General features: G+C 45.0%; 9 protein-coding genes across 9 annotated transcripts; 5 read left to right on the forward strand and 4 right to left on the reverse strand.

Annotated features, from left to right (window-relative positions):
• Window positions 1-1,363: 1,363 nt before the first annotated feature.
• Window positions 1,364-2,317, reverse strand: FOMMEDRAFT_25628 (uncharacterized protein; the record flags this gene model as incomplete). Its single annotated transcript, XM_007262514.1, has 1 exon — window positions 1,364-2,317. One exon carries the CDS (start codon window positions 2,315-2,317, stop codon window positions 1,364-1,366), a length of 954 nt encoding a protein of 317 aa, XP_007262576.1.
• Window positions 2,318-3,839: 1,522 nt separating this feature from the next.
• Window positions 3,840-5,362, reverse strand: FOMMEDRAFT_16929 (HAD-like protein). Its single transcript, XM_007262515.1, has 2 exons — window positions 5,172-5,362; window positions 3,840-5,104 (listed from the first exon to the last, which is right to left on the reverse strand). The coding sequence occupies exons 1-2, from the start codon at window positions 5,226-5,228 to the stop codon at window positions 4,070-4,072; spliced, it is 1,092 nt and encodes a 363-aa protein (XP_007262577.1). The 5' UTR covers window positions 5,229-5,362; the 3' UTR covers window positions 3,840-4,069.
• A 1,300-nt stretch (window positions 5,363-6,662) lies between these two features.
• Window positions 6,663-7,478, forward strand: FOMMEDRAFT_16930 (uncharacterized protein). The gene is made up of 3 exons (XM_007262516.1): window positions 6,663-6,808; window positions 6,864-7,204; window positions 7,257-7,478. The coding sequence occupies exon 2, from the start codon at window positions 6,878-6,880 to the stop codon at window positions 7,055-7,057; it is 180 nt and encodes a 59-aa protein (XP_007262578.1). The 5' UTR covers window positions 6,663-6,808; window positions 6,864-6,877; the 3' UTR covers window positions 7,058-7,204; window positions 7,257-7,478.
• Window positions 7,479-9,301: 1,823 nt separating this feature from the next.
• FOMMEDRAFT_144426 (uncharacterized protein) lies at window positions 9,302-12,919 on the forward strand (the record flags this gene model as incomplete). Its single annotated transcript, XM_007262517.1, has 3 exons — window positions 9,302-9,786; window positions 9,990-10,381; window positions 10,685-12,919. The coding sequence occupies 3 exons, from the start codon at window positions 9,302-9,304 to the stop codon at window positions 12,547-12,549; spliced, it is 2,742 nt and encodes a 913-aa protein (XP_007262579.1). The 3' UTR covers window positions 12,550-12,919.
• Window positions 12,920-13,842: 923 nt separating this feature from the next.
• Window positions 13,843-15,030, reverse strand: FOMMEDRAFT_165160 (uncharacterized protein). Its single transcript, XM_007262518.1, has 3 exons — window positions 14,526-15,030; window positions 14,013-14,464; window positions 13,843-13,909 (listed from the first exon to the last, which is right to left on the reverse strand). The coding sequence occupies exons 1-2, from the start codon at window positions 14,653-14,655 to the stop codon at window positions 14,013-14,015; spliced, it is 582 nt and encodes a 193-aa protein (XP_007262580.1). The 5' UTR covers window positions 14,656-15,030; the 3' UTR covers window positions 13,843-13,909.
• Window positions 15,031-15,240: 210 nt separating this feature from the next.
• FOMMEDRAFT_138352 (uncharacterized protein) lies at window positions 15,241-18,906 on the forward strand (the record flags this gene model as incomplete). The annotated part of the gene is made up of 5 exons (XM_007262519.1): window positions 15,241-15,319; window positions 15,392-15,948; window positions 16,000-17,551; window positions 17,605-18,047; window positions 18,102-18,906. The coding sequence occupies 5 exons, from the start codon at window positions 15,241-15,243 to the stop codon at window positions 18,675-18,677; spliced, it is 3,207 nt and encodes a 1,068-aa protein (XP_007262581.1). The 3' UTR covers window positions 18,678-18,906.
• Window positions 18,907-19,935: 1,029 nt separating this feature from the next.
• Window positions 19,936-21,225, forward strand: FOMMEDRAFT_151551 (uncharacterized protein; the record flags this gene model as incomplete). The annotated part of the gene is made up of 4 exons (XM_007262520.1): window positions 19,936-20,327; window positions 20,389-20,748; window positions 20,809-21,081; window positions 21,153-21,225. 4 exons carry the CDS (start codon window positions 19,936-19,938, stop codon window positions 21,223-21,225), a joined length of 1,098 nt encoding a protein of 365 aa, XP_007262582.1.
• Window positions 21,226-21,525: 300 nt separating this feature from the next.
• On the reverse strand, window positions 21,526-22,528 carry FOMMEDRAFT_102105 (chaperonin Cpn10). Its single transcript, XM_007262521.1, has 4 exons — window positions 22,403-22,528; window positions 22,247-22,330; window positions 21,952-22,137; window positions 21,526-21,889 (listed from the first exon to the last, which is right to left on the reverse strand). The coding sequence occupies exons 1-4, from the start codon at window positions 22,403-22,405 to the stop codon at window positions 21,839-21,841; spliced, it is 324 nt and encodes a 107-aa protein (XP_007262583.1). The 5' UTR covers window positions 22,406-22,528; the 3' UTR covers window positions 21,526-21,838.
• A 685-nt stretch (window positions 22,529-23,213) lies between these two features.
• FOMMEDRAFT_151553 (uncharacterized protein) lies at window positions 23,214-24,242 on the forward strand (the record flags this gene model as incomplete). The annotated part of the gene is made up of 1 exon (XM_007262522.1): window positions 23,214-24,242. One exon carries the CDS (start codon window positions 23,214-23,216, stop codon window positions 24,240-24,242), a length of 1,029 nt encoding a protein of 342 aa, XP_007262584.1.
• Between the last annotated feature and the right edge of the window lie 612 nt (window positions 24,243-24,854).

The following is a 24,854-nucleotide window of genomic DNA, read 5'->3' on the forward strand; positions in this document are numbered from 1 at the left end:
TTATAATTTTACAATGTCTATTACTAGAAAGTATTAAAAACATTTTTTTAAACACAATAAATTTGGGACAAAATACATAGTTCTACAACAATATATGTTTCTTAGAGACTATTAATTACAATATACATTGTTGTAGTTTGGCCTTATTACACACTAAGGTTTGTAAGCCATGAGAGCTGTCTTTTGTATACAGCTTTCTAATGCTAGACAATGTATCCTTTACTTTCTTCTTGAGTTTTTACTCTTGAGCCTGGTTAGGGTAGATTTCCTTCTATAGCCTCCTTAGTGTTCTGAGAGCTCCTTTAAGCTTCTTGTGTCTTGAGTTTATTCCTTCCTTAAGCTTACAGACCTCTCTGTGAATTTGTTTTAACTCAGATTCTATACTATAAAGTACATTTATATCTGTTATATTATGTTTACTCTTCTTGTACAACTCTTTCTTAGATAGCTTACACAACTTCTTACAGAGTAGATTAGTTTCAGTTTTTCAGGAATAACAATCTGTAGTTATTAATTACTACTAAATATGGATCTATAATAATTTTGCATTTATTAAAATATTTTACAATACCTATTCTGACAGGTGTATATTTCCTGTGTTCTTTTAAAGGCAATTTTATATGTGAATGAACTACTTTTAAACTCTTCTCTTAAGTCTTTTAAACATTATAACATATTAAAACTGTTTGTAAGGCTAAATAATGTTAAGTATACTAAAGGCCTTTAGGATTAATCATACTATCAAAGAAGATAGAGAAATCCAGGAGGTATACTAATTATATAAGACAGAGAGTAATGTACAATACTTTGTCTGTATTAAATTCACTTTACTATATTAGTAATTTAAACAATATAGTTTTCCTTATAAATAACAGAATAATATGTACTACTTAATTATGAATACTAATATGATGACTGTACAAGTACAGAACTGTAATAATTTGTTGATTAAAATGACTGATTATAGATTAGATAAATATATACTTTTTTACTTTACTATTTTTATTTTTATATTATACAGTACAAATTAGATAGTTTCACCTATTTTGAAACTAGTTTACTATAAAAGAATAGACTAGCTAACAGTTTCCAGTTGCTTTACATTATAGTCTACATTGTTTTTTCTAGATTACTGAGTAGAAACATAATAAGCTTAAAATTATATATAGACAAAATAGGTAATTGAGCAGTTTGTATGAGTTGTAATATAATATATGATTCTTGTACATAAGTACAAATAACAAGTTTAATTTATGATTAAATGTTATAGTATAGAAAAAATGTATTTATGAATATATTTATCTTTTATAAAAGTATCCTTTCAAGAATATTTATACTGTCAGGCATTATTTGTTATTGAAATTTAAGAGTCATAAGACCTTTGTTTTTTCCAAAAGCTTCTAGTTACAGATTTTCTACTTTTTGAAGTCTGCTTTGACTGTTCCTTTTTATCTTGCTCAGGATATTTTTTATTCCATAGCCTTTTAGGAACTGTAAGAGCATTCTCAAGTTCTTTGTGACTTGAGTTCATGTTCTGCTTGATCTTATCAGCCTTTTCATCAATGTGTACTAACTCAGATTCAAGTTCAGAAAAGACTCTTATATCTGCCTTTGAACACTTGTCCTTCTCAATGTTCTTTCTCTTTTCTAGATTATGTATTTCTTGATAGAGTTGCCTAGCTTTCTTGGACAAAGTATAGCATATGGTACTATTTGACTGCTGCAAATCACAAGCCTTCTTGAGTGAGGCAAGTATTTCTTTCACAGCTTCGAACTGCATAGCTTCTAATAACTTCAAAGTATACAGATAGAAGTGCTTGAGCCACCCTGCCTCTGGACCTTTTTGGCTAATTCTGCCATGTGTGTTCCCAAATCCATACTGCTCAGCTTCTTCAAGGTCTGGACTATTGTATGCTTTCTTTATTGTATCTATAACTCTCTTCCAATTCTGAGCGGCCGGATCGTTTACAAGATCATCAGCACTTTCATTGTCTTTACCATTGCTGGCTTGCTTAGCTGCTTCTCGGAGTTCCCTAAAAGCACTTTCATCATCACAAATAATCTTCTCGATTTCTTCAAGTGTAGTGACGCCTTCTTGTAAATGTTCGAGCAGATTATTAGCAAAACTGGGCCTGTCTGTCAGCCACTGTATTTTATTTTTAATATCCCCTGAATATGGATCTATAATGTTCTCGCATTCTATTCTGTATTTCTTTACACCAAGCCTAAAAGGCGCCTTTCTCCTATACTCTTTCAACGGGCTTTCTCCTTGTGAGTTCCTATTCGAATCTTTCGAGTTCTTACTATTGTGAAACATATTGAACTTGTACTGATACTCCAAATAATTTCAGAATGGTACGTGTAAAAATAAGTAGCAGAGGATTTGACAATGTATGCTCCTTATTTATAGTAATGAGGGTGACGCATTTTGCTCTGGGCAATAGTATGCAGATTGCCACATTGACAATGTTGATCTAACCAGGGACGACTATCTGTAAACCTTGAACGTGTTTTTGTCCACAATGAAGCACTTTACAAATGTGCAATCCTTGAAAGAGGCAACAGAAGAACCATGCTAAGAGCTGCCGAAAGCAAGACTTTTGTAAACTAGGTCCCGTGAATGCATTTGATATTTATGTACTACTGAAACACTCACTGAATGCAGCAAAAATCCCGGATTAACAGTAGTAACCTGGGAAAGGAAAGGGATACTATTCTTAAAAAATACTAGTCTTATCCGTTTCTAGATACCTATTCCTTGCATAATTAATGATTATTACCTAGTGCATTTTGCTTAGGACTTATTTGCAAAGGATGTGATCTAGTCTCTACAGACACCATAACTTTGTCCATATACTTTGTATGTGAAGCATCTAATCATTCCAAGGAGATTGAAATGTTTGATCGTGATATTGGCATGTGAACCAATCTACTTACTAGCAATGCAAATAAATTGCCACGCTGACTGTGGAAATGAAGCCACTATCAGACGATCCTGCTTCCTCGCTACGCGGACTATTGGCATCTCTTTACAAACTAGAGGACTATACGGGAATTAGCAGTCTCTGAGTATTAAGTGTTACATGAAAGTTGGCCACACCTCTGTGTTTAAAGGCAAGCCCTACAATGTGCCACGCGCCACATATACGTTCGTACTAAGACTCAAGCACATCTATCGGATCTTTTAGATCTCTTTCTTTGCTGATAGGCACTCTTCATGGAGCACTCAGTGCGAAATAGCCGGTTAGGGAGTTCGACTGCAGGGGATGTGATGAATGTGCCCCACCAAATACTTTGCAGTAGTGTCTAGAAATGGAATTAATCAGCCCAACTATTGCAAAAGAGACACAAGCTTAAATCCTTGTAGCAGCCAATCTGGTATTACAAGTTAAATGTCCGCCCTCAATAATGATTTAAAGCTGGAACGAGAATATACATGCCTGAGAACCCATGCACGTTTGCTGGACAAACGAAGAAAGCTAACTAGCTAAGGCTGGTATTAACGCACTGTGCCTTTCTTTGCGTGCTCGTCCTTACAGTCCCCTGAAATTTGACTCAACATAGCCATCGGTTTTTTTCCCCTTCAATAGTCTGGATGAAGCTAGAATAAATTAGATATGAGCAAGAATCGCGAAAGGCGAAAAATGACTGAGGGTGGCAACGATCTGCGTCTGAAAATTTCTGGCCAAATATAGTGAACTTTTCTCGACCGGAACCCGAATTCGGGCTGATGCTCCAAAATTCTGTGATACACAAGGAGCCAGATTGGGACGTACGTTTCTCATCTACAAGTGGACGATAGTCGTAGCTGCAGTATTATAGAGCACACCGAGTCAAATGGGGTATAACAAATTATCCGCAAATTTTTTTGTGTGCATACGAGGATGCATCTAGGGCTTCTACAAGATCTATGTGTACAGTACATGCAAGGCGGACAACAAAAGAAAGAACAACCACGAAGCGGTTGAAGTACATGATTTAGTGAGAGTACAGGATATATGGACAGAAAGGAAACTAATCACTTCCACTCGCTCAGAGCTACTACATAACGTACCATGCTCGTTCTCAATCAAGACGAAACACCAACCTGGAAACGAAGTTTCGTCGAACCGTTCTCGTGAACTGGAGTGCATCGCACGCTCCTCATGTCCTCGACGATGAAGTGCGCACCACAGTTCTCGATCTTCGAGCGCTCATGGCTCGTGCAAACAGCGATAACGGTTGCACCACTTGCAACACCTGCGCGGATACCAGACGGCGAGTCCTCAAAGACGACACATTTGTTCGCGGGGAAGCCAAGACATTTCGCGGCAAGTAAGAACGGGTCAGGTGCGGGCTTGCCTGCTTTGAGACGCTTGTCATCGGCAGTGATGGTCACAGGAGGAGGGGTGATTCCGACACGAGTCATAGCGCCATACGCGTATGTCTTCGCACCCGAGGTAGCAACAGCATACCGGCCATCGGGGAGAGAGCCGATCATCTCACGAACACCTGGAAGGATGTGAATAGAGCGGTCGACACCATCGGCTTCGATTTCCCAAGCAACTTCGACATCGTGAATAGTGTCCTTTTGCGCCGTTTCCTTTGCAAGGGCCTGTCGTTGCTCGTCCTCAAAGACAGAGGTGTCCTCGCCTTCTGTGAGTGTCGACATAGCGAGCAAGTTGTTCAGACGCGTCGCGAAGGATGGACGACGCGCAGCATCACGTCCAAATGAAGGGCGGTTCGGGGTGCTAAGCGACCCAGTGCGAGACGAGTATGCCGAAGAGCCATGAGATTGGGACGAGGAGCTGGAGGCTGACAGAGCAGGCGTGCTCGTTCCTGAGTTTGAACTCGATCCAGTCCCTGAGGAAGCAGGGCTTTCACGACGGGAAGCCTCCTTAGACTTGGTATACGCATCCGCAAAGTCAAGGATCGTCCGTTCGAACTTTGCGACCTCGGCATCCATCTCATGTTCCTTGATTTCTGGACGGAAGTGCGCGAGGTTGTCGATTGCACGCTTGCCGTGCGTCGCGGCAATAACGTATGCTGGGTCTAGTCCAAGATCTGTCGCGACTTTGCCCCAGGCTGCCTCAACGGCGGCAATCGAATCGGTCAAAGTGCCATCCTGAAAAAAAGGTAAAATGCAGGGATTAGTATAAGACTATGCGAGTAACAATGGCAAGTGGACTTGCCATGTCAAAGAGGACGGCATCGGCGGTGAAGACGGCTGGGTTATGAGAGGAAGTCATCTTGTTAGGAGAGGTATTGTTGTTTGTCGTTGGCGAGTGAGTACGAATAGGTTAGTGTAGAGGAAAGTGTTGAAGTGATGAGGGACAAAACAACGGCACAAGGCCCTTGTCTTATATACTCCAGCGATACATGAGGTTGACATTTTTGGCGGGCTGACTGGCTGACTGGCTGACTCAGTGACTGGCTAGGCTGAACGAATGGCAGATACTAGTTACTTGTCTGTCGTTGTGGTGGGTGCAGCGCTTCGGGATTCAACGGGAATCTGTGGGAACGACATACTAAATCTGTGGAGAAAATTTGTCGCTCCACAACCCCCGATTTGAAGCTCTTGCCAAACACGGACGCCTCCTCACTCTTATCTTGTTGCTGTCCTATTCAAGCAGTGAAATTTGCCGCGTTGTGCAACTTGCTGATGAGACATTTATCGAATTTGCCGTAACTGGCCCCACTCCTTCCCGACAACACACGAGAGAGTTGGGAGCAAGAACAAAGCAATCCCACTGGTGAAATGATCCCCGAAGGCTTTACACGTATCCGAATCCTGCGCGAAGCTGATTATCTTGTTGGAGCACCACCTTCCAGTGGCTCTCGCACATCTTTCTCTCTTCCGACTGCGTAAGTACGTCGTAAGAGAGGAGAAGCGTATACTCGCACAAGGGATAATTCTGTATTTCTCTCGCAAGAATTGGCACAAAGAGGATCCACATGCTTACTGTACATCCTACATTAAACGACCGATGTGAAATATTTTATGCCCTCATTACGTCGTCCCGCCCCGCTTTTGAGACACTTTTGAATCGTCTTTCCTTGTCTTTTGTGCATGCCGACGCCCTCGAATCTTGCTTGACGCTCAGGGTGGAGCGAGAGGGAGTCCGGCATAGGGTCAATCACAGGGAAGCCCGAGAATCTTCAGAGATACGCACGTTTTGCGGACCCGATATTATATGATTGGACGCGATAATGACGGAATGTGGAATTAGGGTAACACTCAAGATGATGAGGTGGAGGCGCTTGGCGGCGGCGAGCAGCCTCAGAAAGACGACGGAAAGAAGTAGGGCACGAAAATGATCTTCGCGAAGGTTGTTAGTCAAATTATTCGTGCTGTGCATTCCATGCTGCCTCTCGTATCCCTGAGTTCTTTTCTGTTCGTTCCTGCGTTCCTGTCCGCATCATTTTCATGCCGATGAACTTTTATGCCACATGTCCTGCACCCTGGATATATGAAGTCCTTTAGGGCCGCTCTATAGCTCAAAAGGATTAATATCTGTATTGTTGTTCACCGGCATCGAACGATTTCGCTTTTGACAGGCTTTATCTTTCTAACCCTCGTTTTAGTACCCACCTTCGCGAACGATGGTTTTGGAGCCATTAACTCGAAAGGATGAAAAGTACGCATGGAACGGGAACCACTCTCTCTGCATGGCATCGCGCTATCCCCGTTCTTTCTTTAGTTTCCGATGGCTGCGATACGGACACACGTTCTGGCGTATAGACCATACCAAAACCACGCTCTTTTGTTCCGTCTCCAACGCGTTTCGCTCTTGCTCTTCCAAGCGCTTTGGAGAATGACGTCGAAGAGGTCTTATCTTTATCTTTCGGTCTTGGATTACATTTCTGATTACTATCTTATACAGAGGGGCGCTCCGGCATGCGCAAGACTATTCACCATTGTTTAGTACCCGCTGATCAAATTCTGTGGTATTGCCTCCATGAGCATAGAGGGGTTAATCAATCCTTCGTTTTCACCAACTCGTACAACGAGTCTCCACTCTCATCCAGACAAGCCACTGCCGATATCGATACAATATCAGATGATCCATTAAGATGATTACCGAAGACGCCTTAAATATCCTGTCAAAGACGTCTTGAGCGCTTAGCATATTAATGCCTCGGACATAACAAACGTGCATTCGTGGCGGGATCTACAATTCGCTCAGGTCGTCGAAAGGGGCTCCGAAGACGATTAATCCTACAGGTGATTCGTTCCTCCGAGTCTGAGCTCGTGTTTGCGTACTCATATGATTTAGAGCTGTACAGAGATTGGTTAACAGAGAACCACTTCGAATCGAGACACATGTGCGAGGCATCTTCTGCACACGTAACCTTGCTGATCACTCGTTCATTATCCTACAACTCATCAGGAAGTAGGCAAACAACGAGTAATTTGATTCATTTTCACTACAGGACAAATGTTACATGCATTCTGTAATTAGTCAACTTGTTATAACGCTTCATTATCCTATGATATAATGAACACAACGAAATTCTATTATAAAAAGTAATAAAGGCTCTAAGGGTGCATACCATACGTTCAATAGTAATTGTAATCATTTCCATCTAAACAGAATACGTGTTTCTGCATTATAATTCAATGCATATATATATAACTACAAAATACTGTCTTTGTATTATAAAGAGGATTCACTAATAAATGTTGTTATAAATAGATTATACAATTTATATAGCTAATAGATAGCAGAAATTGTGTATAAATTGTACATATTATATCATTATAGCTGTAATAAAGAAAGCTAATATCTGCATTACAACAGCTTTATAGAGCAGTAGCTTGCCCTGACTAAAAGGATTTTAACCAATCTGCCTTTAAACAGGTGATATAATGTTTAGCAAGAGGAGTTTGCAATACAGATTCTAGAAATAAGTGCATCTAGTCGCACAGTCCATCAAAGCAAGTAAAGACACGAAGAATCTTTATTCTAACTACATTTATTCACCCACACTATTTGTAATCTATTAAGATTATGAAGGACGTGAGGACACACTAACACACGAACTCGTACTACAGACAGTTCAAAGCGTGTAGGAAAGAGGAGAGTTTCACTGCGTGCACCGCAATCCAGGACGATGGCCTGTTGTTCTCGACGAAAGGCGGCCTAAAACCTCTGGATTAGCCGTGTGCAAGTATAGACTACAAACTCGATAACGTTAGATAGGAATATTTTCCGGATAAAAAGTAGCTGGTTGGATAACGTACTTCACAATGGGACCTGACCTGAAGAAAAGATAGAAGGTAACGACACGTACATGCTTTCGCCGTAAGCGCCTAGTTTAGAGAGTTGTGCCATGCAGAGGAAGATCAGGGCAAGCACTACCGTTTTATTCGGTATACCCAGCAAGTTCAATTAACTTCGAGACGATCTGGACATGCGTCTTTTCGCTTAGCGAGTGTGTTCGTTACATTACGAGTATTGTTAATCCAGGGTGACGAGAGCATGATCGACGACCCGAAAAGAACGGATGAGACCTGGAATCCGAGAGCATCAGAAATAGAACGTCATCACAAAGTTGAATATAAATGATGGAGAGATGAAGAGATGAACAAACAGAGAGTCCTAGTATCTACCACGTAGACAGATGCCGAGCTCGTACCGCGTGGACAAGGCATATTGCGTTGCAACGATCCAGATTAAGTCACTTTGTGCGATTTATATCTGATGTGTTCGTTGGCGTTGTACCGGGCAGCGGTGACGAGAGTGAGTAACGACTTCCTTGCCCTTTACTTCGAAGGAGCTTTTGGAAGAACGCCTTCGAGCTCTTTAACGGTGCACAATCTCGCACGGAACCTACTCTCGTCATCTTGAAACTCACGCGAAAAGCGCGTGAAGCGGTCAAAGATACATGTAGGATCCGCGTTCTCCATTATTCTTGTTGCCGTGGCGTCGGCGTCGTGGCGCCTTTCACCCTCTACCTAAGAAAATAATAAAAGAAATGTGAGAAAACAGAGTATGTATTTGCGATGAGCGTGGATGGGACAAGGCACAGGGTGGAGAAGCTGAGAGTTTAGGGTCCTGAGACGGGATCAGCGGAACGATGGAAATGTGCATGTGCAAGCAGGGATGATGAAGTGGAAGAATTACAGGAGCAGGGGTGTACCTGATGGCAATAAAAATACGAAATACGGGAATTACTCCAGTTCTTCCGCCAAGTCTCCTTGGCCGTGCGGTTCTACTCACCTTTGCGGTGATGCTACGAGCGCATCTGAGCAAGTGAAAACGCAAGCCAGACAATGCCGGGCTGACTTGCAGATGGAGCAAATAAATAAAAACTCTGAATGAGCGCCGACAAAGACCGCAGTGCGGTGTTCGTTGCACAGCAGTTCAGGATCAAAGATCGTCGTCATCGTGGATCACCGGTAGAATCGCCCCCAGAGCATCCGGCTTTCTCGCACGTACAGATCGGCGTCTCTCTCACCGAACACGAGTGCCAATATTATTTTAATTTCGTATTACAAGGTCCCGGCAGTCACGGTATGAAACACCGCATAGAAAGAATAACATTGTCCATGGCCTCCGACGGGCTCGAGTCCGTCAGAAACCGACGTGGCCAGGGTCAGATGTCATTATGTCAAACCATAAGTATGCCAAATAAGGGAAGGGTATGGTCTGACGATCGTGTTCCGGAAAGGATATTCAGAGTTTTTAGCGTGTGCGATTTGCGGCGGCGATCCTTTGAATTGATGTGCCTGAATCGAACACCCTCTTCCTTCCGACTCTCTTCTCGGCCAAACACGACAAACAAACACTCTCATCACCGCCCGTAAGTCATCCGGTCAGCTCTTCCCCCTCTCACCACCATCTCCTTCCCTTCCTCTTCCCTCTACCATCTCTCGACATGGCTCTCCCTAGCCTAAAGGACCTCCTCCCTGACCATCTCTTTCATCATCAAGCCACATCTCTCCCCCCACCTCCGCCATCCACTATCCTTCACAATCTCCCGCCACCGACACAACCATTGTATAGTCATTATGGTGACTTTGCTCCCCATCCATATCCACAGCCTCAACCACCTCCAATGGATTTGTATCCACACTCTCGACCACTTGCAGCCTCATTCGCCCCCAGTCAAGGGCGCATCTTTGATCGCCAAGCGGACAACCACAGAGGCGCAGCCCTGAGAGATGTGTACAGCTCCACCTTCCGTGTTGCTGACAGCTCAAACAATGGCATTGACACTAGCTTCAGGCACACTTCCCCCCAATCACATGCTACTGAAAATGAAAACGAGGAGGCCGAAAACGACGATCTGGGCGGCGACGGCGAGAAACGAAAACACGCATGTTCAATGTGTGGCAAACGCTTTAATCGCCCAAGCAGCTTAAGGATCCATCTCAACACGCACACTGGTGCAAAACGTGAGTTGATCTGGACGGAATTTCTTGCTTTTTGATGCGACGCAGTTCTGCACTGCGCTAGTGGTATCCCTGGATAGGGAAGAGACTGAATGCCGCTTAACGCGGCCGACAATCTCGCGATCTCGGATACAATCTTTCCTGATCTCGAGACTAGTTCCGTAATACCACCTATGCAATATCATCTCCTTTTCTTCTTCTTTTCAATATATTTATTCCCCATCCGCCTTTTAATGCTCTGTCTGCCATATTTCTTTCCTGTTTCAAACATCGTTACTCATTGCCCATTTATTTTCACTAATTTAGCATACGTCTGTCCGTTTCCGGGATGCAACCGTCAGTTCAACGTCTCAAGCAATATGCGGCGGCATTATCGTAACCACGCACGTCGCGCGCCACCTCCTCTCCCACTCAATGACGTGCTTGCTCAGGCCGAAGCAGCGCGTGCACAAGCGCAGACACAATTACAAATGCATAACCAAATGCAGACCCAGCGCGCATTCTCGATTGAGCCACCTAGTCACATGCAACCTGGGCAAAGCGTCCCGAGCGAAGTCAAGCCACCAAATATGCAAAGGAGTGCGGATGAGACAACGAACATGGTGCGCGGAGCTGAGGCTGCTGCGCGAGCCGCACGAAGATTGAGCATCCCCCCGTCTAGCGTGCCAGTCGCCGATCCGATATCTGCGGCGAGACAATCGGCATCTACGATACCACGCCCTCGCCCTCCAGTGCAATACGAGTATCCTTATCCGCCTGCGTCATCTCACTCAAATTCGAATGCCCATTCTAATGCTCAGCCCACATCTTGGTTGCAGTCACATAATCATTCAGCGTATTTGCAGAATTCTTCTCGATCTATTGATTTGCTCGCAGGCCGAGAATATTCCTACCCAGCATATTCTACAACAAGACACGGAGACGGGAGTGTACCCGAGACGGATTCGAGCTTTGGCAATCTCCCTCCACTTTCCTCGACACATGTAACAGTTCCATTGTCTTCATCTGGGTGGAAGCAAGGGAGCTGCCACAACATTCCCCCAACGCCTCCGTATACGAGCGAGGCGGCGCATAGTCCGCCTTTACACACGTCCTTGCATGATCTGCCATCTAATCCTGAGCGCAGGGACTTATCTTATTATGGACCAGAACGTGACCAGTACTATACTGCGACAGCGTATGAGGGGGAGAACTTACGCGATTCCGGGCATCAGACGGATCATGCCGGTCTGGTATACCGCGACAGGGACGCGGGCAGGTTGACCAGATATGATGGTGGCGAAGTACGCTCTATGTCACCTGCTCGGGCTCATCATGCTCCTTCGCTTTGTTCCGAACCAGTCGGAGAAAAGTTAGATGAACATCTGCCTCGTTATGCATCCTATTCATCTGTGAATGAGGGTGACTACCTGGACGGGTATCCTCGTCCTCGGGCACACACTAATCCGCGGGAATATTGCACTCGCAGGCAAGACTCTCTTCGCCAACATGACGACTCTGGTTATATTTCAGCGACACAGTCTACTGATTCTCATGTCCGGGATGCAGGAGCAATTATTTCGCCTGCGACCTCAAGGCAGAGTACCGAGAAAACGCATGTTGAAAAAGGAGCAGGGGTGAGGCAACAACCGTCTCCTGACACTCCAAGTCTGCACGTCTCTGCTCTACACAGCGAGCATCCGCACGACGACGACACAGGTGTAGCTATCGGCGCCGACAAGCATGGTCCAGCCTCCGTTGATTCGACCCGCAAAGGGCAAGGGTCCTTTGCGGCAGGAACTGCAGAGAAGGTATCCTTAGTGCATGCCCGTGGGACGTCCCGATCGAGTTTACAGCTGCATGAGCTGATACATCCTGTCGAGCAGCCGCCTGCAACTCAGATGGCAAGAAGTCCTACAGACCATGCAATTGCAAACGAGTCGGAAGTGAAAACAGAGAAGTCTACTCCTATTGGAAGAACACCCGGCGCAGCCCCGCCACCTCCGTACCCGCTCTATACGCGCCCACCGCCTGCTTTCCCCGGATCACCTTATTCTGATCCCGAGAAAATCGATGAACTCAAAACGGAGGTTGGGTGCGAAGCGAGCACACGGAAGAAGCGAGCTTCTGACGTCGCTGAAGGACGTGCAGAAAAGTGTAGCAGAGGGGCGAAGAAAAGGAGGCGTGGGTAGATGAGGACTCCGCGCTGCGGATTTCCTTTATAAGCGGTCCTTGCGCCGTTGAAAGAATCTGGCAAAAATGGGGTGAAGGTGATAGAACCGATTTCTCTTTGTATTTTGCTCAGGCTTTTTTCGTCCGTTTCTACTCAATTGCGTTGTGTCTCACTGCACTTCCTTCTTCATGATGTTGTTACTTATTCTTTCACACTGATCCTTGTCCTCACACTCTTGAATTGTCCTTTTATATTGCATTTAACAAAGTTATCTATCCTGCTTCAGCTTTCCAGTGCTTGCACTCTGCAAATTTCCATGATTTTCTTTCTTTGTCCAATCTCCTTTGATCGTTTACACCTGGTAATCATACTCGTACCCTTGTCACTCCATTTTCTGTGCTAATGCCGTCCTTGCAAATATGTATTGTATTTTCCTGTATTGTATTGTATTGTATCAAATGTGCATAGACTAGCTAGAAACATTCATGCTATTCACTTATACATATATCAGCAGTGTGTTTCATGTTGCGTGTATTGTGAAGGTTTAGTCCCAATTTGGAAATGATGCTGTTAATACATTATTGCATTTATGTATGACTGCTCTCACATGAATGCAAACTGTACTGTATTTTCTGTCAAAACCAATTACTTTAATATGTGTATTAGTACAAATCAGTAGCAGGGAAAACTATGTTGATTCCAATTACTATTATCCATCCTAACCAGTACCAAGTGTATGTGTTACCTCTAATTATTTTATAATTTATATCAGTTGAAATAAGATATTTACTAAACTTTATTAATAGTTTATGTATTTCTCTACTACTAAACAGTAAATATAAAACTTTTGTAGTTTGTAAACTAGATATTTGTTACAAGACAAGATATTATTATAAAAAGACATTATTAGATTCTATAATAAAAATATAATATACACATTAACAGTACAATCTAAGTAACTTTTGCTCAGACTAAACTTAAGGTCTTAGCCAGAATGTATTGTTATAATATATAAATTGTATTATATACTGAGCATACCTTTTTCCTAACATAACACAATAGGAAAATTCAACTGTAGTTTGTATTAATTCTTTTTCTAACAGTATTATCTTTCATCAATACAACAGTAAATATTAATATCTTGAATCATTTATGTACAGTGAAAAGGACATCTCTTTTAAAGTTAAGGAAATCGGGAATACCTTATTTATATACTCTAATGGGTAAATGACTTGAATTCGAACAACGAAACTGCAGACCCGTGAGGGTTAAGGTTGCTGTTGAGTTATGTTATTTAAACTGCAATACTGTTGAGGCAATAAATCTGCATTTTTATTAGGTAGTACACTTTCAGCTTGTTTATCCTATTTGAGTAGCGCCTAGTTATTATGACAAATTAAAGACGATGAGATTCCGTGTTTGGAGACAGAACAAGGTCGACGAGGAGATAGAAAGTGTTTATGTCAGTCAAACTGTGCTTACTTAGACAGTAGTTGCTGGAGTGGCTCTGCCAGCGTTGGCACCTACATTGCCAGGTCCAGCCTTCTCCCTACCATACCCATTTGAAAACCCAGCTCCTCCCCCAATTGCGTTCCTTGCACTATACTCCATCATCGCACCTATCTTTGCAAGTGTCAAAAGACTAAATGCGACCCATGCGAGGGCAACGATCGTAATCAGAATACGGCCCTGTTTGCCTGGTCCGGCGATTGCGCGTGTAGGCCAGTTATGTGTTGCGATCGCTGCACCGACCAACCACAATACCCAGATGATGAAGTTGCCTGTCGTTTCGCCATGGAGGAAGCCCAATCCACCAGAGCGGGATGTGGACGTGCTACCGGTGCTATTCGGAGCGGAACGATGGAAGATGAGTGTTAGAGGTGCCCAGATGATGGTGAGAATTGAGACAACGAGTAACTCGACGATGATAGATTCTAGATGACGGTAATGTTAGCATGGACTGACTTTAACATGAATGGGAGTGAGCGAGCTGACCGTGAGTACCGAAGTTCTTGCGCGTATAGTGGATGCGGTAGGCAGTGAAACCGAGCTCTGCGACGGATATCATCCAAAGGAGTGCATAAAGAGCTCGACGATGTGGAACGTATGAATGACGGCCAACCATTTTGTTGCAGTTACACTGACGGCGGATCAAGAACTCGTGTTATAGTTAGATGAAAGTACGTTGTTGTGAGAGCACAAAGGGTGAAGCAGGGCTCAGGCAAGCAAGGATGTGCACTCCAAGAGTAATGTCTCGGGTTGGACGACTTTATACAAGATTCGCCCGCCTTACTGGAGCTTTCGAGACAGCGTTCCTTAAGGTTCTAATATGCACACATACGTACAATGGGAGCTGGAGGAGTTATCATGTACATGGATGACGCCATGAAACGCCCCTCTGACGGAAAGAAACGAAGTTGGAAGGAAGCATACCCATCTTGGCTTGAATCCACTCCCATCTTATCCGACTCCCGAATTTGTGTAGTCATTCCAAGAGTGATTGAATGTTGGCGAAGCAATTTAAAGCAAAGCAAAAGAAGCTGGTGGCCTGATTTGAAACAAGGATGCTTAGTCATCGTGATTCTTAGTCATCGTTCCCTAAACCACCTGTTGTCGTCTTCGACAGCGACCAACACTCTGCTCTGCTCTGCTCGTCATCGTCCACAGCGACGTCCATCTCCTCCTCATCGTCCACCGCCCGACGCTCGCCATGCGCGAGTCCAACTTTGCTTTTCCAGCTCAGAACAGAGCCTGTGTCTGTATCTCCTCTCAGCTCTACGACAGACGAGGTGAGTAATCGTTGTCTCTTTGGCTGTCGGTGCCGGTACCACAAATGTCTGACCCGTGAACGACATGCACAGCGCTCGACACCAACTCGCCTTTACCATTATTGAACTCGCTCACGCACCTCACGTATCTCACGTCGACATCACCTCGTATCCGGGAGATACTCACGTGCGACGGTGGCCTGGAAAGACTCGTCCGCCTCCTCCGCGACTTCTGCCTTTCACCCCCGCCCCCGGAGAATCCATCTGCAATCTTCGGGCTGTCTCCTCCGGGTCTTCCGCGTCCAGCGCAGGTCCCAGCTTTGAATCCGAAATCTTTTGATCGGCATGCCTCTTACCGCTTCTCGCTGGCGTTCCAGTGTGTGGTCAACATTGGTGTGCGTGGCTCGGAACCTATTCGGAGTCGTGTCGTTCAAGCGGGCACTCTTGAAGTTGTCGGGTGTATCTTAGAGGCATGGCTGGCTTCAAAGGGGTTCGCGGTCGGCCCGAGTGCCAGTGCAAGCGGGATACCACGTGAGACCCGTGAACAGCGGCAGCAACGTCGCCAACAACAGCTAGAGCAGAGACAGCGCGAACAAGCTCAAGAGCTTGCTAGGCTGCTCGCTATCGAACGATCGCTTGCGAATACTGAGGTGAGTCATCCATCAAATTTGTTGTTGCTGACTGATTTATGGGATCTTTAGGAGGAACAAAATGTTGCCACATCGGACGCAGAGACATCTGTTTCTACTGATACGTCTGCTAATGCAACTCCATCAGGATCGGGCACACCGACGAGCACTGTCATCGTTCCAGGCCGTGACAGGTCCGGGACGGTCGTCGCACGCCGAGTATGGGACACTGCGCAGTCAAATGCACGTGAGCCTACGCCAGCGGGTCCGTCGATGTCCCGCTCTCGGACAGTTCGGGCTCGCGAAGCAGCAGAATCCGCAACCCCTTCAGCTTCAACATCCAGACCAGACACCGAGACGGAGGATGATGGCGACCCCGACGCAGACGGTGATGTGGACATGGAATCGACGTCACACGACCACGACACTGACGAAAATATGCCTCCCCGCCTTCCGACACATCCTCATACACGCCGAACGGTCGGCATTGTACAAGATTCGCCTTCACCAGCAGCCACAGGTGTAGTGGGAGCGGGTGTTGCTGGTGCATCTGATGCGCTTGATGTTGACATGGATGCACACATTATCATCAATACTAACGTTGGTGATGATGGCGTAGCAGAAGGAATCGTTGCACTCGACCAAAATGTGAACGATGATCTTGCTATGGGCGCTCCACCAGGTGCACCAGGAGCTATAGATGCAACACCGCGCACACGTACAAACACTCTCACGTTGAACACAAGGAACATCAATCTACAACGAGAACATCATCCACACGTCCACGGCCGTGAAGAATTAACGCCGCGTGCCGTACTTGCAAATCTTCCCATGCACGCTCATGCACATACACATCCTCATGCACATGTCCCTGCTCCGATCGCGATGCCCGTCGCCGCGACTGGTGCTGGACCATCTCGAGGGGCCGCCATTACTCAGGCTGCCTTGAGGGCTGCTCAGTTAACTGGAGCCAATACAGCCAATGCAGCAACACCAGCACCTACCACAATGCCTCCCAGGTCATCTCACCGGCATCATCATCATCACCATCACCACGCAGAGGAGCAGGGTCCGTATCGTGAGGAAGATGTGCTATTGTCTTTGCAGCTACTGGCGTATCTGAGCAAGTATCCTCACGTCCGGCAAGCATTTTACAAACCACGTCTGAGCTTCCATCCGGCTACAGCGATGGCTCAGGGTCATAGTATGCAGAACAGCAGCATGACTAGCACTTCAGAGGCATCAGGTTGGCGGAAGACTGGTACCGGCGCAAGTGCAACTGCTAATCCTGCAATAGTTTCAACTGCAGATACCAAGAAGGACCTTGGGTTTTTCAGAACATTAACCGGACGAGGAAAGGAGAAGGAAAAGACATCTACACCCGCGACTTCGGGTTCTCGTGACAATGTTTCTCAGACTGGTCAGAATTCGGGTACTCCACCCCGGATGACAAACGTATTTTCGTTAGTCGAACGGTTCACATTCAGGCCCAGTCCGACAGAGAGTGCTCTTCCCTCGCCTCCACCGTTCTTACCGCCCGAGATTCAGTATTGGGCAGGTGTGATTATGCGCAATGCATGCCGCAAGGACGAGAGTCGTGGTGGTATTAGACAATGTGCTAACAGTGCGTTTTTGACCCTACACGTTGGTTGAATAAACTAAATTAGTAATTTCTAGTGCTTTGTGGAAAATGGGAATCCTTCCCGCGAGAATTTGCAAAATGCCGAAGGTGCAGAAAGGCGAAATACTGTGGGAAGGAGTGCCAGTCCCGTGCGTGGAGCGAAGGTCATCGTTTCTGGTGCAGCGCACGCGAAGGAGAAGACGGTAATGAAGGCACGGGTGGCAATGGCACCTCTAGTGGTGCTGGCGGCGGCACTACAGGAGCTACTGCCACGACAAACCCATCTCAACAAAATCAAAGTACCGAAGAGCACGCGGATGTAGAAAATAATACCACCGGAACAGGGGCCAGTCGTGCAACATTAGATAGAATTGAACGGAGGCAGGCTCGTGACAGGGAGCGACAGCGAATGTCTACGGCTGCGGCTGCGGCACTTGCTGCCATGCAGCCAGCTCCGAGCGCTGCTTCCGCCGTGGCGGCTGCTAGGAATGCATCAACGGTAAGCATTCGACAGTTACTCTGAAGGGTAAAATTTGACGACCTTTTTGTGTAGTCATCAACGGAAACAGCTGGGCGTGGGGCCCGGCCAAGCGGTCCAGCGTCATTACCTGCAGGCTCATACATGGGTACTGCAGGCCTTTCAGATGCTTCAACGGCAACAATGCTTATTGATTTTGCATCAGCCGCACTCGTTCAAGAAAGCCTGCGACGTCAAGGGACGGCACTGCCCGACGTTGCAAACAATTCTCTCGCGACTGCGGACGGATCTGTCGGCGAGTTGACCCTCCCCACCGGTATCAACTTCAATGCATACACCGCAGAACAGCAAGCAACAATTCGCAGCTTCCTCCACGCTGTTGGTATTGGGGAGATGCAGACTGATGCACTTATGGGGCCAGCTTCCCAGGGCGCAGCATTGGCTGCTTCCGGAACTGGGGATGTCAGCGTCAACATTGACTTTCATCATCACGGAAGCGAAGTGGAGCGGGAACGGATGCTTCCAGAGCGTATTCAGGCGATGAACGTAGGAGATCGCGTTAACCCGCCTGCTAGTTCGACATCTCGTTCGCAAGGAGAAGGATCTCAGGCCGATATGGAATTGACGGGAGACGAAATGATACTAGGGTGATGAGGATGTTCTTGTCCACTGCAGCTCGGTCGATTCGCCTTGACTCTCTATTTACATATCTATTCATGCTACTGTTTTTCTCACTTCTTTCTAGCATACACTCAATTACGTTACTCTATTTACACAATCCACATATGTCGCGGTATCTCCTGCTTTGTATGTGCATGATCACGATTCGCAATTTCCTATCATCCAATTGTATATCACGCTCTTACATAGTACAGTGTCGTCGTCGTCTATCCGAGCAATCTAGGATCTTGGAATGTAAATTTAGTGATTTGCAATTATGAGCGTTTGCATAGATGATGTTTACAGATGATGTTTACAACTTCTTTTATACCACGTTGAGAAATAAACTTCAGATCTGAGCATATGGTATATTGCGTTCACCTTTACTTACACTTGTACAGTAGAAAACACCTTATTGCATAATCTAGGGATGCATTATACAATTTATGCACTATGACAATGCATTTTGGTTGAGAGTCTCAGATTTGGTCTAGGAAAAAAGTCTTTGCATTTTTGCATATTGCATATATTCATAACATTGTTATGCAAATATCTACCATAGCTGCCTGAGATTCATCTGTGACTCATTTTGAATGAATTTCAATATCGGAACTTATTTTTGATTAATAGATGTTCAGGCAACTTCAGGATAATTTGAATTCAACAGAACATTTGTGAAAACAGAATCAAATTTATTGGAGTTTTCTGCATAGAATAACTTCAGTATGAACTCATTTGTGGCTTTACTTCTAATAGTAAGTGTAGATCAAATATTATGGGTGCAGACCTGGAAATGTTAATGATGCTAAGCGGTTAAACTTCAGTACAAAAGGGTGCATCATTACTTAATGAAAAAGGATGTGGATGCCCCAATAGGCAATACAGGCAAACGGTTGTAGAAGGCCAGTAGCCTTAGCAGTATGCCTCCTGTAGCATTGAGGCACTGAAGTCCTCGAGTCATCAGAACTTATGCAAGTCCTGTCTAGTCAGTACTAGTAGTCTGCTGACCTTCTTTTTCCTGAGTGTATATTTCCCTGGGCGTTCCGCGTATGATGCTCCACAGCGGAAACCCGTTGGTGTGGATGATTCATAAGTACCCGGAAGGGATCCACGCAGGACTGGAGGGGAAGCTATGTAAATCTCCAATTGGGTCGAGAATTTGAGCGAAGAATGTAATTGGCCTTAGTTCTTGAAGGTCTGGTGTTGAGTATAAGAAAGGCGTCGACCTGTTGCCCGTTGCACATACACAATGTCTACTATGCCCCACTCAATGCCCTCAAATTCTGGTATACCCACGAAGGCTGAGACTCTACTTCGTGAAGTATATCTCTCAACAAGGGCCGCACAATCAGTCGATTCTATATCTTCCACAGCCACTGCAGACTCCCTTGATGGGGCTGGCCGAACACTAGGGAAGCTTTATACGTATCTTGGGAGACGGCTTGAGAATGCTTTAAATAAATGCATGGCTCGAATTGGTTGTGGACCAGAAGCATGTAAACGGCGGCTCATGAAGAAGAGGAGCACATGTATGCATTGCGATTGGTTCTCTTCGAATCTGGTGGGGTACATCCCGTTTCCGAATTCTGCTGAGGACAGACGCTGTCGAAAGGAAGTACGGAAACTTATCAAATACACAAGGTCCGTGACCCATTCATTTTGAACCCTGTAATTCGATCCTTCACCATGGTTGATATGTCAGCTCTAACATAACGACAAACCAGTATCAAGCATATGATGCTATTATCGAGCTTTCCATTCACGACACGTATCTTCGACAACTGCTCGTCACCATCGGTGCTCCGAAGGCCGTTGCCCTACAGACAATCCGGTTGCAAGAAGAGCCCGATAGAGAGCTCGACCATCTCCTCGCGTCGGCCCAAAGAGCACTTATTTGCTTACTGGAGGTCGACATAAACTGTGCAGGACAAAAGACAGGATTATTGTACAAGTCGATTTGGATCCACTCACGGACTTCGGGGGGCGAAGCCAAGGAATTACAATGGCGCGATTTATCAGCGTTTCTGGATACTGTCACAGATCTTATACAATACAGCATCCAGTAAGCTGTTTCCTTTTTCATTGTGCCAGCATTTCACCTACACACGAACAACTGTAAAAGATCCCCGGCAAGTTCCTTCCTCGCTCTCAGACATCTCGGTCGAGCACCCCTCTTCTCCGGGTTCGAATCCCTATTCGAAAAGGACGAATACCCTTACGAGCTCAGGGAGAAATACAACAGCGTTCCCGTTTCCCTGGCGAATGCGTTCCTTTATCTACTCGACAACGTTGCTCCCCACTTGACCGACTGGCAGAGCTTCGGCTGGCTTCTTTGGGTATTTGCACTCTATTCACGAGGAATTGAAGAGCGCATGCAGCTTGCAAGGAAAATTGCGTGCGTATTATTTCATCTGTAATTTTGGTCAATAAATTACAACAGCGATTAATATTTGATTTTGTATGAAGATACCGATCATGGCAGTATCTGCCTCCACATGTCAAGAGGAACTTGGCGGATTTGGGGCCTTGCAAACGATGAGTGATCTGTGAAAACCTGTGAAAGCAATGGGAGTTTAATAGAAAATGCAATATATCAACCCCACTCAAACTTCCTCTAATGGGAACCTATCGATTCGATTGCAATCGACGGGAATTGACAATATCCTTTCGAGGACTGCTGCTGAATGTGCCAGGCATAGGCCGAGTAGCGGTCTTGTTATATCAACCATTCCGTCTGAGTTGCCGTAGGACGACTGGTCTGATCCAGTGCTTGAGAACCCTTGTGATGAATGGAAGATAATAGTAGAGTTGTATGCCTAATGAAAGCGAGACGATCAATGCCAAATTGAAGAGTTGGGATTCATTCAATTCATATATCTAATGCGGTGCAGTTAAAAGCATAACCTAAAACTGTGTGAATGCGGTGATGTAGATACGATTAAGAAGTTGAGATATGCCATAAAACACCAATACCAAAGGAAAGAGGAACGAGGGATAGACGAACGCGGAGAGTAGCCCTCTGTTTTTCCACCACATAAACGCAGGTTCACCATCAGTCACCATATAGCAGTACCCTTGTCTACAATCACACTCTACGCCTTCAAATCACCATGCTTCACCTCTGCCGTCACCAGACGTGTTAGTTGACTGTCTCATTCCTTAATCTTCGCAAGGATTTCCGAGTCGCGGAACAGGTGATATTCCTACAGAAATTATGTGTTAAGTCGTGCTACCTCGGGCTTAGAACACTGAACATATTACTCACCTCCTCACCAACTTTGAACGAGTTTCCTCCCCAACCCGGAAGGAGGACACGGTCACCCGCCTGGACGCTAGTCGGTACGACTTTCCCCTCCTTATTTGGTGCGCCCGGACCAACGGCAATTACCGTCGCCTCTGGTAAAGGACTGTTTGTTGCACTCGACGGAAGGAAGATGCCAGTCGCGGTTTTCTGTAAAGCGCGTCCGTGTAGACGGCACATCGAGTCGAGCATGAGAAACGAGAAAAAAAGTCAGATGACGTGTAATGCAGACGTAAAGCACGGTGGAAAACGAACGTACAGTGTCAGGCTTGAACCTCTGCACTAGGATACGATCAAGGAGCGGAATGACAGACTTGATAGACTTGAAAGTCGCTTGGGACGCCTGCACCGAAATGTTAACAAGTCCCAGAGATCAGCGTGCCTTCAGCAAAGCAGCTAGTCCACGAAAGCGCACCATTTTTTTCCTTGAGAATTGGAGAGAGGAAAGACGAAGTGTCAGACCTTGGCCAAAGAAACAAGAGAGCAAAAGGTCGCGAAGAGGAGGGGACGATAGACAACAGCAACGGCGACTGTGAAGTAAGAGCTTAAAGAAGAGTGTGTTGAAGAAAAGCTTGAAAATTATGTGTTTTGGTCTGCTTAGTCATCATTACGCTTGAAATTTCTCGAACTTTCTTACTCAAGTAATTCCTACTACAAAAGCTATTGACGCGGGCACGAGAATTCCTTTCTGAAGACAATTAATGTAAAAAACAAGGCATAATCACTGGATCTAGTTTGTTTGTTTGTACTGTACGGAGTTAAAACTAAAAGAGTTGAAAACTGTAGTACGTTATGAAACAGGTGTACAGAAAGACTATGGACCTTGTTATCGACTGTATATTAGTGTTAGTCAACTGGCATTCAGTCATTCCAGGAAAGTGTCTAACTTCCAAGACATTCTTTCTCTGTAGAGTACATTGAGACCATACAAGTGGTTAATGCCCATAGTACAGCAAGTAGAGTTGTGTAGATGCAGCTTGTTGCAAAAGTCATTGAAAAAGGAAGTTTGTTGTGTTCATCACTTTCTCGAATGTAGACCTCGGGGAATGACACCAAATGAGTTGAATTGAGCAAAGTAAAATTTCCCATCAATTTTATTTAATAAGCTAGATAAATTCCGAGTCAGTACAAAGTGGAACCCTTCAGTACCCCCCATTTATAATTGCTGAACTTCAACATACAACAAGCATACAGATCTTCCCCCTCTAAGTATTTAGAGAGTCAGTATGGAAACAAATCACAAGCACACTTTCAGACTATCAAGGTTAAGCAGACCCAAGAACACGCCAACATCCAAGACCAGCAACCATTCTAGTGGTCATGGATCACAGAGTGAGACAAAGAACAAGGATCCGAGGAGTGAAGTCATTGAGAAAGTCCTAGCACTAATAGTGGACGTTGATGCTTGTATGAAAAGGCATGCTGTGCGCTTTCTTGAACTGGCCATTGTCATAGAAGTGTTAATAAATTATTGTAATGAGCTAAAGACTGCCGATCGCTATGTTGCCAATTTTACCATTATAAATCGTTATCCTCGCGAATTTTCACAGAACGATGATAGGATCAGCAAGTTAAAAGCGCTGTTGAAGGAGGAGATTCAAGATGCCGGCGTACGAGTAGAAAATGCGTTTTCCAAAGTCAAAGAAGGGACCGGTGTGGATTCTGCAGAATACAAACGCGTCCTTCATACATATAACGCTTGGATCGAACAAAGATTTGACGAGCAACAGAGAGAAGAGATTCTATCTCAGGTTCACATTGCTAAGTGGAAAGAAAATATTCTCGGTGACTCAGAATGTTGGCCCAGTAATGTGAAGAGCCTTGTGGAGCACCTTGTACGAAGAGATCAAGATGTCATTAAAGGCCTTAGCTCATGTTCTAGAATTTCGTCCTACGACCTCTACTTCAACTGTAGAGCGCCCTGGGCTTATGTCGTTCAATCACTAAAGGACATTCAAGGTGCACACAATGATTCTGTAAGTCGCTTCAAGGGGCTCAAAGCAAAATTGAACTTGCTTAAAACAAGTAACGAATCAGAAAAACGAATGAAACGGAAATTGACATCGCTGGAAAGTGATATCAGTCAAGGGGAAGGCAAATTACAACGTGTACAAAGTAAAATAAAACGAAGATTTGATGAACCCGTTGTACAAGAAGATCGGAAGTTTGCAGGCTATTATGAAAACTCATTACTAGAGGCCTACCGGCCTGTTGTTGATCAGGTTGATGAGGGGGAGCCTGAATATGTGATATGAGAGGTCATTACAGTATGGAACGAATGACTTGAAGTAATTGTTTGAACACATTGACAAAACTGTTGTACATTATAGCTCATGCTCACTTTTCCTCGAATGAGTTTGTAGTAAGAATCTTGTCTTAACTAATTACTCAAGGATTATATTACTTGCTTGAAAAGTAGTGCAACAAGTCATTTATACTGATTAGTCTATATTCGTGTGGACTGGGTAGAGGTGCAGAAAGAAGCCTATGCAACGTGTACCTTTGGCTTTATCAGCGACCTTAATTCTATAATATTTTCGAATACTGAATGGAAAATACATTATGACATGTCACTCTGCATCTCAGACTGAAAGGGCATATATATCATTCACCATAGACAAAACACAGGTGGCACAGACTGGATGATGATCAGCCAATCGTTTATCAATCTGCGTCAAGTGTATTTTGATCCTAGGCATAATTTACCATTTTTTACTTGCTCTGGGACGAGCCGCCTCTATCAGGTCTCCAACAGAATTGGGACAAGTCCTTTAACTTCAAACTTGAAGTCGAGTAACAAGCATATCTACTTCCGACTAAAGCGTCACCTCCCGTTACTTCAAAGTCTCGAAAACTAGGCTACATTG

Source organism: Fomitiporia mediterranea (assembly GCF_000271605.1).
Source record: "Fomitiporia mediterranea MF3/22 unplaced genomic scaffold FOMMEscaffold_2, whole genome shotgun sequence".
Classification (NCBI taxonomy): Eukaryota; Fungi; Basidiomycota; class Agaricomycetes; order Hymenochaetales; family Hymenochaetaceae; genus Fomitiporia; species Fomitiporia mediterranea.

Coding starts and splice junctions, on each gene's coding strand:
- FOMMEDRAFT_16930 (XM_007262516.1), top strand. CDS start 6,878: ATGCGCAAGACTATTCACCATTGTTTAGTACCCGCTGATCAAATTCTG.
- FOMMEDRAFT_165160 (XM_007262518.1), bottom strand. CDS start 14,655: ATGGTTGGCCGTCATTCATACGTTCCACATCGTCGAGCTCTTTATGCA. Junction 14,465..14,525: donor CAAGAACTTCGGTACTCACG/GTCAGCTCGCTC, acceptor ACCGTCATCTAG/AATCTATCATCGTCGAGTTA.
- FOMMEDRAFT_16929 (XM_007262515.1), bottom strand. CDS start 5,228: ATGACTTCCTCTCATAACCCAGCCGTCTTCACCGCCGATGCCGTCCTC. Junction 5,105..5,171: donor ATGCCGTCCTCTTTGACATG/GCAAGTCCACTT, acceptor CCTTTTTTTCAG/GATGGCACTTTGACCGATTC.
- FOMMEDRAFT_102105 (XM_007262521.1), bottom strand. Junction 22,138..22,246: donor AGAGGTTCAAGCCTGACACT/GTACGTTCGTTT, acceptor CGCGCTTTACAG/AAAACCGCGACTGGCATCTT. Junction 21,890..21,951: donor CGTTCAAAGTTGGTGAGGAG/GTGAGTAATATG, acceptor TAATTTCTGTAG/GAATATCACCTGTTCCGCGA.